This window comes from Zootermopsis nevadensis, unplaced genomic scaffold (genome assembly GCF_977971745.1).
Source record: "Zootermopsis nevadensis isolate Lab colony 2312 unplaced genomic scaffold, Znev_1.0 Znev_ptg000030l, whole genome shotgun sequence".
NCBI lineage: Eukaryota > Metazoa > Arthropoda > Insecta > Blattodea > Termopsidae > Zootermopsis > Zootermopsis nevadensis.
The window spans coordinates 4,195,549-4,207,666 of record NW_028259162.1 but is presented as its reverse complement, the minus strand read 5'-3'; the positions used below and the strand labels follow the sequence as shown (position 1 = coordinate 4,207,666).

Sequence of the window (12,118 nt, the reverse complement as noted above, 5' to 3'; positions counted from 1 at the left end):
GTTTTCCTCCGCTCGCTACCGCTAACCATAAGCCCGTACGTAGCTTGGGAAGATGCCGGCCAGCCAGCCAGCACCTCTTGTACATGCAAGAGAACAAGACCACATATCACCCGTACGACGGCCTGCCTTTGCGGTTCCTTATACGGGGAAAAGCCTGGGTTGTCTCAGCGTCAAGTCCAAGGCTACGGTAGCGTCTACAGCAATGGTCCCCAACCTTTTGTGCCTACGGGCACGTTTGAGAGTTTATGAGATCGTGGCGGGCACCAACCAATTAACAAAGCCAAATTTTATTTTCTCTGGACAAATAAGATATGGACACCAAATAATAGGCAAAATAACACGAAGTTTAATGATACAAGAAATCACGCAATCAAAAATACGTAGTTTTTTAAGTACAATTATTATTACTCAAGTGGGAGGTTAGTGTGATGTTTGGCACTGCATTTCATCGGCCAGTTTTTTCAAATTTGGGAGTGTAGGATGTTGCTGCTCGCAAACGATCGTCAAAATGGGCGTCTGTAAGTCGAGATATGCGCTCTGATTTTATAATTTCATGGTTGAACGGCCTTCATTATTCAGTATAACCTCTTTCGGTATCAACGCGGGCACCCAAAAAAAAAAAGCCATGGCGCCCGCGGGCACCGCGTTGGGGACCACTGGTCTAGAGTACCGTAACCTCCCGGTTGCCACGGCGGCAGGGGATACATCAGGTAATTCACTCACTTTTCGCTTGCCGTGAACTTCATGGAAACTATTTCTTGTTGTTATGAGATTTGAGGCGAACAGAGCGATCGACCTGATGATGGAAGCAGAAAGTACCTCTGAAACTTCGGTAAGTTTCTTTACTACATGACATAACAGACCAGAAGACAAGTCATATTCGGTTGTTGTTTTTTTATTTGCGTTTGTTTTCTGACGTATCAATGGTATGAAGAGGAAAGTGGAATTACTTTGTATCCTTCGTCCGTCTTTCGGTTCTGCAAGAAAGTCCTTAGCCCGTCTTTTAACATGTGCGAACACAGAGCCACCACCTCTCATTCTGAAGGAACCTCGTGTGGTATGCTGGATCGTGACAAATAGCACCATGCAGCAGCTATTCCACATTCCGAACTAAAGCCGAGAAGTAAATTAACACGTCATCTTAGAAAATTTGACGTAATTTCCTGACACTGAAAAATGTTAGCGTAATGCAGACCTGATTGCAGTGAGGGAGTATGTTGAATGTTTCCCTTTACACGTTTTTGTTATATAAAAGATGCCACAGGCTCTTAAGTACTTCGCGTAATGAGACTTGATTGAACAAGTAGATTTCAGTCTAGTCGCGGAATTCTTCCAGTGCAGGTAGATGCAGCAGCAACTAACCGTTTGCTGCTGTCAGCTCGAGCGAGAAATTTGCAGTAGATGTTGATCGCTCGGTCATTTGCGAGCCCCGTCCCGTCTTGTTTTAAAGAAGGGAATGCTGATAAAGAGGGACAGATAAGAATAAGGGGAGAAAGGAGCGAAACGATGGAATAGGAAGATATGACGAACACAATACATACAAAGGGATATTCATATGGTAAAATAAACAGAAACAAAAGATAGAGAAATAACTAGAAATAAGAGTGAGAAACGAGCAGAAAGGAAAATAATTAATGGACCAGTTACGAAAATACAAGAATTAGCAGATGGAAAAATTATTACTCGTTTTCAAACGTAAGTAAATAATTAATTATATACACACACAAAGACACTGAGGAGGAGAATGCTGAACTGTTTAGAAATAATAATAGGAATTTTGAGAAAATTGATTAAGTTTAATTTACGTTGTAGCGATATTTAACAAACTTGGACCCACGTGATGACTCTGTAGACCGCAACCCCAAACACTAAATATGATAGAAATTCGTAGGGTAGCTCTTTGATGGATCATTATGTATATCTGAACATATCGTACACAGATTTAAAATACACGGAAAATAAAACACCGAGGGTTTTCCTTCGTAATAAAATACCATTTTGGAATATTTTTGATCAAATCCAGACTCTGTTTATTTTTCTGCTCCAAGGCGATGCTGGTATTTGGCACAGATGTCATCTGCACGAATCATCCTCCATGTAATACAACTCTTGTGTTCGTCTATGATTCTCGTAGCGAAAGTGTGAGACGCACAAAGGACCAACGAAGGAATCTGCAGCGTAATACAGTCTCTTTGCGCCGAGAGACACGACAAGCGTGCAGTTGCCGCCAATGTTCAGAGTTCGATCATATCTGGCAGATCGCAGTAAAATTCGTTTTCTCGCGAGTTGTTCTCGGTTCATTATAACAGCAGCAAAATGAACCTCGCCCATCCTGTCCGGTTAATTTATACCATTCCCGTGTACTACTGTATACACTTAATTGTAATTAACATCTATAATTCATTGATTTAAACCTGTTCTCTGATTTTGCCGTTGATACCGAATTTGAGGAGAAACCTGTTCGGCCTCTTGCTGGTGGCGTCTCTCTTCCTTCGTTGCTCGGGGCTCGGTGCGTCGTACGAATGAGGTGCAGGCGGGATCACCAGGTGTCGCGCTGCAGTGCCCCCGGGACAGACAGCAAGGCTGTTCTCAAACACTTCTTCGCCGTTGCTGTACAAGGTTCCAAGGACATTATTTGCACGAAAGTGAGAAAATAACGCAACGAGGAACTTCACTGTTTGATTCGCCATATAAATTAAACAAGAAAATTACGATGGCCAAAATGGTAGATGGTAGCATTTACGAAGAAATAAGTAATGTATACAAAGTCTTCTTTTTTGGAAAACCTAGTAAAACACTCTATCGCAGACTTGGACGTAGATTGGAGATATAAAAAATTGATCGAAAGAAATTCGGTGACATGGAGAATTTTTGTGATGACTAAAAGAACCTGTCGGTTTCAACACAATAATTTTTTTGAGCTGTTAAATACTTTTCTCGCTAAAGATATAAATGAAACAAGATAAATATCCAATAGAAGAGGAGGAATAGAGACACATATGTATACATACATACAAAGACTCGCATTAAAATTGGGGCAGTTGGCCGATAGTATGGGGCCTACTTCCCTGTCCTAGACTGCTGTATGGCATGGCAACGTACGTGGTATTAAACTGTGATTCCGACTTTCGAAGCTGACAGCCAAACCTTTCTCTGCTGTCTCTCACAAGTGTGTGTGTGGTTTTGAGACTGAATGCTAACTTTTCTTTAGAACGTGATGTGCATTCATGTGACCATTCATCAGCTGACATGTAGACCCTTGTCATTGTCTTAACGAGCTCCGGCCCATTGGGACGGATACAATGAAGTAGTGTAGAAGGTGTCAGATTTCGCCCCCTTAGTTTGTTTTGAGTAAAAACTGGTTCACATGGTGACTAGCTCCTCGGTGAAGTATACGGCTTGAATTTGGGACGATCTTGGGTTAAGTCGTTGAACATCCTGTCCTGGTGAATGTCTTACGTTTCAATTCTTGAAGGCATAAAGTGGACAGATGCCTCTGTTTCCGCCATAATTCACAACTAGATTGAAGTCGTAGAGTCTAAATATTGCTGGATGCGTGTGGGACTCTGAAACGTCGATTTTTGCTCCCGTGATAATCTGTGACATTATAAACGTTGTCGATTAGCCGGTGAACGACACTTATGTTTTGCTAACAGTCCTGTGTATTCCCCCAGCTGTAAGAAACTCAGTCTGCAAGCGAGTTAAATTGAGTTCAACTGTTAAATGCTATGGTGTCTTGTAATTATACATGTTGACCCTTGGACAGAGTCCAAAGGAGCTCGATGTCGACTATCAAAGAAACGAGTTCCAACGACTTCTAAGCTACTTGACATTTTTATTACTCAATTTCCAACAACTCCGAAATGTCAGATAGTACCTCGCCAGTCTATGTTGTCAAAAATTAATTAACGAAATATTGGAAGGTGTAAAACGGGCTTCGGGTGTTGGGTACAGTCACGTAAATTGTAGCTTCTTGTCAGAGGAACTTCATACGAGATCGTGCCGATAAATGATGCAGTTAGCCCTGCACAGTTAATACAGGTCTGCAGCCCGTATTAACACCGTCGCTTATGAACGTGTCTTCAGGATCGGTTTATTAAGATTTATATAGAAAGACAGATCTACCGAAAAAGTAGGGTGCTATTCATTTGTTGCGATCGTATCTAAATATTGACCGGGAGAGGAGCCTAGCTCAGTCAGGATGTAGGGCGAACATGGCTTCATATTAAAGAACAGATTGCTGACACAGAGAGGAGACAGATTTGTTTGATCTGGCTACCCAACTCGTGATCGTGTCGGGACAATCTCCATGGAAATGAAGGCTGGAGGATGCAGAGGTGTGATCAAAAGGGCCTGTCGGACACTGTCACGTGTTAGAAGCGATGTCGTGTGAACGCGCATCTAATAAAGTCTAACAATCCTGTAGACCTGCGATTAGCTTTCCACGTCACAGCCCCTACTTGAAGACTGCATCTATGTCTTGTCTTACCAAAGTAGGAAATGTCTAACAAGCAGACACTTCTGTATCATATTTCGCTTTTAATTTTTTGGTCTTACAATCCTTTACCCTTGCACCGACGTATACTCGCTGTTTCAGTCTGTTATTGTGTGGAATAGAAAATTGCTTTCGGCGGTTCTGACTGACGAACAGCACGACCTCAAAAAATGACCGAGCAGTTGACCGCGGGACCGATACGAACCCGGTGCTTCATATCCACAATGTAATATTTTATAAGGGTTTGAATAAAATCCGGATGCACTGTTGGCATAAATGTTGGTCACAAGTTTACCTTTTCAAAGCAGTTTTTTTTTTTATAAAATGACGCTTTCGTGTCCCAGGTATTTCAGGGATAAATCTGCGAATCAGTTCTGTAAATACGACGCTGATTCGTCTACAATACACATAAAATTTAAAACCGCGGCAGACAATTTGTGATTCTATAAGGTTTCTCTAAAACCGAGAAACCACTGCGCTCCATACATCTTTAATGGAAAATACGGGAAGTTCTACACACGAATAAAAAATGGAAGTCGCTGACGTATTTATCTTCTTTCACTTGCCATCTGCGTTCAAAGAGAGCGATGTGGATAAAGAAAGAGACCCAGAGGAGTAAGAATTAATGTGCTTTCCAGAAGAGAGTGTATATCGGGTAGGATTTATGACGAGAGATTCCAAGATAGGGGCGCATTGCCTCCAACTGGAATCATTTACTGCTTCACGCTTAGATTCCGTTCGCACTAAACTTCGTGAACCTTCTTCATTTTATTGGAAGGCGTCTGGAAGGCCTGCGACTGAACTACGAAGATGCATTCAGAGGAGACGTTGATTGAGGATGTAACTACATTCATAAGCGTGTATTTTAAAATGCAGAAGACTGTACATTGTCAGACAAAGGGCATTGGTGTATTCGTAAGGTCCCGCGTTTGATAACCGGCAGTTCTATTTGAGGTTTTCGTTATTTTCCTTAGTCTGTCCCGGAGAATTTCAGGTTAATACCTTGAAATGGGCAGTGGTCTCCTTTATCCAAACCATTACTTACAATTTATTATCTTCCAGTCTTACGCAATTAATACTACGTAGCCTTCGAAGTTTAAACAGCGCCGTTAAGGGCCATATTCCCCGGGCACTTTGTAGTCTCAGCTGGTCAAGGACCTCCGGTGTTTTATAACCCGAAGGTTCGGAGAGCTTAAAAAGGCCAAAAGCTTGTGCATCGCCACGAGTGCTGCATGGCTCAGTCATTCATCCTCAGTTTAGTCGTGTGAACAATCTTAAGAAATTGTTTGGAAATGTTTTTATCCCCATGGCACTAAAGGATGAATGATTTGGAACTTAAATGTTTGTTTCAACTGTGTATGCAGTATGTGTGAAGTATACCTTCATGTATTCATATATTCAAACTTGTCATTTGCACCTCAGAAGTAGGCAGTCTTAGTATATAGCAATTATTATACCAGAATTATTTATTTTTGTAACGCAAGGTTCAGAAAGTGTGTCTCTTCTTTCGTTTGGAATTAAGATGCAGAATGACGTCTTAATTTGTTTAACATATTCTTACATCATGTGATTTGCTACCTTATGAGGTGTACTACATAAAATCTTAACTGCATCTTTGCTTTTCTTTGTTCACAGATGTCACTAGTTGCTATTGCTGCAGATAACAGCGTCCGCGAGAAGAGACTTCAGAATGTTCAAAATTTTTGCTCGTCTCAGTTGGTAAGTTGCTTATACTTGTTATCAGTGTATCTGGAATGTGAGCACTAATATTCCTGGATTTGGTCATCTTAATATTGTATGAGGGGCTACAGTAAGTTGTTTCTTACCCAGTACAAGTCATGCATTGGCGTTGGTATTTTCGCCGTTATGTCTATGTAAATTCCAGCTGTCCGGCAGTTGCAGAAGAGGCCATCAGAGTCAGTGTCCTCATACCGGAGTTCAGTGTCTCTTTTGGACCATTTGGACGTTGTCCAGCAGTTGCGACAGCCACATCAGCACTGCCACGGAGCAAGGTCTTCTGTGAGCGAGTGTCCGTTTGTACGTGACGCTGAGCGTTATGGCTTCTGTAACTCTAACCCTTTATGCCAGAGATCGAGGGCCCGCAGACCGCCTAACCTTATAGCTGACGGCTCTGCAGGTGTCACATGGAGGCATGTTTCCTTCCAGTGGACCACTGTGTACACAGTGATTTCCAAACTGTGTTCTCCAGAACCCCAGGGGGTTCGGCGGGTTCTTATTTAGATTATTAACGTACAATATTTTTTTTCTTGAGACAAAATCATAACCCCAAACATGTTTCTGCTCTGACAACATAATATATTGTCCGTATTAAGTCTGTCCACCGCTGCTGCCCAGACTTTACCTGTTTAAAACCTTAAATTTTTATTTGATATAGACTTGCGATCCGACACGCATTTTACACACCAAAGCAAAGGGCGCCCAGACAGCGTTAGATCTGAATTTGGAAATTGTTATAGGTCTGTCTATGTGGGATACGAAATACGAAGATACGATTGTGCTTCTACAGAGTTGTGTTTTCTTTGCGGTACGGAGTGAATATTTAAATATTTAGACGAGTTTCGGCTTCAAGGGTTAAATGGTAGCCCTTTGTTGTAATGTTGAAGAACCTCTGACGGCCGTAGTGCCAGGGAGTTACATGTATTCTGTCATGCCAGCATCTCCCAATCCCACGTTCCAGCAAACCGAGCCGTTGTCTGCTCAAATTAGATTACAGCGGAGCTCGTAACTTGTTTGCCGGCTGTGACAAAGTTGATGGATCTGAGGTCACTACCAATGTAACGTTATAATCAGTTTTGTAGTCAAATGCGCCGTGCGTGCGATAGATACTCATGACAGCGTCTGTAAAGTAGCGAGACCTGTAATGCAACAGAATGTTTGAAGCGAATCGTGACGGAGTGCATCTGGGATTTATCCTACGTCGAGAATATCAAATTCGTTAAGTGCCTCTCAATAACTTGGCAGTGTATATCGTGTTTCAAGCTCGTGAAGAAGTCGTTATTTTCCGACAGTCTGCCAAGGATAGGATGTACTTGTCTCCCGAATTCTCTTTTCTAGTTATTAATTTGTTATAAAGATAAGTACCATAAAGAGTGATCATATAAATTCTATTAGCAGATACGCAATGACCCAAAATGTACCTACTAAGTTTAATGCTTTGTTTTTCCTGAACGATTACGCATAAAAATCTAATTAAAATAAATTTAAATTAGCACCTCATGTAATTGATATTACAATGTGTTCAGTGAGAGTATTAGTTAGTTGCTGTTGACAACTGATCCTATATTGTGAAATTTTTCAGACGAACTTAGAAGTTATGTGCCTATCCGGTTCAACTTCGACGCCAGACTTTAGCTGAAATGCTTTTCTGATCCTTTCTGTGCTTCAATGTCGAATGTAATCTTCGGTCATGAATATCCGTTGCTCGGTACTGTAGGCCGCCATTTTTTGTTATCTACAAAATCGAATGAAAACAAATTGCTTGAGAACTACAGTGTGTCTCTTTAAATTGTAATCATCCGCGCGGAGAACATTGAGTTTTGAACTTCCTAGGTAGATATTAAGTATATATTAAATTTTGTCCGTATAATTACAATAATTCTTATTAAATATTAAAATATTACAATAATTAACATTTAAAATATTTAAAATATTAAATGATGTTCTTTATCGAAATATTCGATTTACATTAGACCATCATTTTTCATGTTTCACGACATGTTTCAGTTCCTAAAAGAACCATCCTCAGGTGTATATAATTATATAAAGCTTCAAAACGATAAATAATTCAAATACAATTTTCATACATTATGCTAGCGTACATTTTTATCAGATTTTAGGTAGATTTTGGGCCATCCTAAGGAAAGATGTTTGCCCATAAATAAACATATAAAATTTCGTACAGTGTATTATATGTTAATATCCGGTCACCAAAATATACATCAGAATGTAAGTAAATACAAGACTAGAATCATAGGCGTGATGCATAAATGACGAGGTTCTCGTTATGTCAAATCCGCTAATCTTCTAGACATTTTCACTCAGTCGACATAATAAAAAAGCTATTTTATAGCGCTGTGAGCAGGTATTTAATAATCTAGGAACAGCAATGTGACTGTTTGTTAGCTCTATAATCCAGAATGGAAAAAGGGCCGCCAGATACAGTCTATTAAAGGCAGTTTCGCTGTACATTTTAAGGGTGTAAAATGCGACTCGCTGCAACTAACAAGATTACATTTAAATTTTATGGTCCATGTAATAACTGGTGCTCCCACTGATGATCTTAACTTCACACAGTCGAAACCAGCTGTCGTTATTTTTCCCAGTCAGTGTTCTCTTGTGCGTTTGTTGTTTTTTCCCCGCTGTGACAGGGGACGAAGCATCTGGCGACGTATAGTTTTCGAGGTCCTTGTGATGAAGCATTGAGGGATTCTTAACAGCCATTACCCTCAAGCCCCCTCCCCCCGACCTGGAAAGAGAACGTACCGTCTTTTCTTCTCATGAATCCACAGGAGACAATCGGCTATTCCTTCTTGTTCTTCAAATTGTGGCTAATTTTTCATGACGCATTCAACCTCTCTCCCCCCCCCCCCCCCCCCCACATGTCAGGCTCTAGAGAACAATCACCTCAACATCGTGGTCCATAGAATTGATTGTCACCCTCACTATTCTACTCCCGTCTCTCGACAAACGTTCTGGATATTCAAACGGGGGTCTTGGTTCTTTAGGAAGCATTTGTTTGCTTTCATGTACCGCCAGAAGGAAGTAAGACGCATGGTTTGTGTCGTGTCGTGGAAGAAGGAGGAACTGCAGATGTGATCTCACGAAAAGATGTGATGATACCAGCAGCGTGATGTTATAATATTTCTGTGTACTGTAAAGTGCGTGGGTTTTTTTTTTTGCTAAAGTACGTCGCATTAATTTTTAGATGGAGAAGCTGATGCAAATATTTAAAAATTCGATTTCTGAAAGAAAACATATTGTCTGTCTGTCGGTTTAAAAAATGATAATAGCTTTTTCCTCAGAGCATCAAACAGAAATGCTTAAGTTAAATACACATTAAGGGCTGAACACCTAGTCTCTTAACGTTAAATCGGGTAATGGAAACCAGTATTTTAAATAATTGATTACGATTCATCAGTGCCTGCAAAGGATTATGTTAGAATTTTAAACGCGCCAAGCACTGAAATGTTCTCATGTGTTTTCGGAAATACAGACACGTGGTTTGTAACGGTAAAGAATGAGAACTGAAGATGTCATTTTACTGTAGTACAAGACACCAATGACATTTTGATTTAAGGTTTAAGGTTTAAATGCGTCATGTTTGTGTTTTGATGTTTCGAATTTTTATCTGCATTCGAGCTGCGTCGTTCTTTTTCTTTCCCCCGAAGTAGCTTCATTCCGCCGTACTAAATCAAGTTAGACAGACCCGCCACACAAGGGTGCAGGAGAAGTTGCAGCCGTTGCCAGGCGTTTCGCACGTTGTTCTAACCTGGGGAATAGATTGTTAGCGATCGCCCACATTGGTTTCTGGGTTGAATTATGGTTTGATGCGTGTAGTGGGTATTAGAATTTTTTCCTCGGTTGTAGAGAAGCAGGATACTCGAGCGGAAATGGCCTTCGAAGACGTCATTTCTTTTCGTGATAAGGGAGCATAAAAGAGACACAATGTTCTGGTTCGTGATACAGACCGGAAGCCTCCCACAGAAATGTGTACTGGTACAACTAAGCATAATCGTTTGCTCTTATTTTATACGCGTTTCTTTAAGTAATGTTATGGGATTTTAGAGAAGTAAATGGAGAAAAATGCCCATAACTTTTACGACGCTAGGAGCGTTTGTTTGTCCTCAGTCTTTGGCAATGCACTGTCGTTAGATACCAATGAACATTACTTTGCAGCGAATTCAGAGCAATAGACGTCTTTCTGAAGTTTCTCGGGCCTCCAATTTCCCCTCCCACAAAGTCTTCGCTGTGTGGCTGCACGCACTCTCCATAAATATTTATAAAGCGCGCACTCACCGCGATGCTGTGCGTATGAAACGAAGTACGTTGTTACATAGCTTCCAGGGGGGGGGGGGGGGGGGTTCAATTTAAGCTTATTCTTTGGGTATTCATTTTTTGAGTAATTTACTGTTTATATATTAGTATGTAGGAAGAACGAATTTCAGTTCTTAAGATAAGGCGTCTATCACGCTGCATTGAAATATGAAGTTAAATAAACAAAATTATATCAGTCTTTGACGATGTATATACACGATATCTTGGGTTTAAAGTGTTTAATGAAATGCAGAGAAAGATAATACAGCCCTGTTTGTCCCTCCTGTTCCTGTTACATGGCGGGAAACGGAGTTACAGAAACATCGCGCTGAAGAAAATCAATAATTCATAATTACTAGGAGCACAAAGGTTTAAAGAACCACGCGGAAGTAATATTACATTGTAATCCCTGTTATAGAGTCATCAGAAAATTCATATATGCACATATATTGATATATATACGTACATACACGCGCGCGCGCGCGCGCGCGAACGTAGTCTTTTACAATCGCAAATAACAGTTCGGAACTTAGTTAACTCTAAAATAGAGTACAGCTTCACACACTTATTTTACTCTTTGTTTGTATGTATTTTCCTAAATAGGGGCTCGACATCAAAGCGTTACGGGACGACGCTTTTGCGTCGCTGACAGTTTTATAAACTGTGACGCGCATTTGTGGAACATTGGCTCAGCCTGGTGACGTCACGTCACCAACAAAAATAACAAGAGGACATGGAGAACTTCTTCAGGCCTCTGACATCCCAGAATATTCAGAGTTTCGGACGGGAGATACGTATGTTGAGGTCATAAGAAAGTCTGCAGCCGTTATAAATATATTGCCCTGTTTGTTTTAGTCGTGACCGCCGAATTGTGCCTTCTGGGTTGTAGCGCTTAAATGGCGGAGACAGCAAACACCTCTGAAACGTCTGTTAATTTCTACACGGCGCCATCTTCATTGTGCATCAAACCTGCCTCGTATTGCGTTTTCTGGTATGGTGATGATAAAATCTTTATAGCCGCAAATATTTCTATAACTCCTCGAAGTGATGGATGCAAGTGAAGGTTAGGTCTAAAACGTATTCAGGGCGCAGTTTTAATTTGAAAACCCGCACATTACGACAGACTCGCATTGACGATTTTTTTTTATTTGTAGTGTTCTGTCTGACGACAGGTCCATATGAACAGGATCCTTCCATCCTTTTCTCGGACTGGGACCTGTTCATATACGTTCTTGGCAGATGATCCAGAAGTGGTTTGCCATTGCCTTCTTCTGTGTGTGAATGGAGTAATTGTTGGGATGCCCGGAGGAAAACTCCGTGTTGCCTAGACCACGGCCTTGCCCAACACAAGTTATAAATTCGGGCACCGCCGGGAATCGAACCCGAGACCCCAGGATTACAAGGCCAGCGTTCTAACCGCTAGACCACCGTGGCTCTATTGACGAATATATAACTATAATTTCCACAGCAAACAAGTTTAATGTCCAACTGTGGCACCACTGCTACAGGAAGTCCTCTCTGTTGAAACGTTGATCAGCATTCTGTTAATATTATATCTTCTACCAACCT

At 41.1% G+C, this 12,118-nt stretch overlaps 1 protein-coding gene across 2 annotated transcripts in view; it reads left to right on the top strand.

Moving 5' to 3' along the window:
- Window positions 1-12,118, top strand: part of Reck (Reversion-inducing-cysteine-rich protein with kazal motifs) — a 104,522-nt gene that overhangs the window by 75,918 nt on the left and 16,486 nt on the right. For both annotated transcript variants that reach the window (XM_022060668.2, XM_022060667.2), the window contains exon 3: window positions 6,131-6,214. In XM_022060668.2, the coding sequence (XP_021916360.1) occupies window positions 6,131-6,214 (84 nt within the window). The remainder of the gene's footprint in view (window positions 1-6,130; window positions 6,215-12,118) is intronic.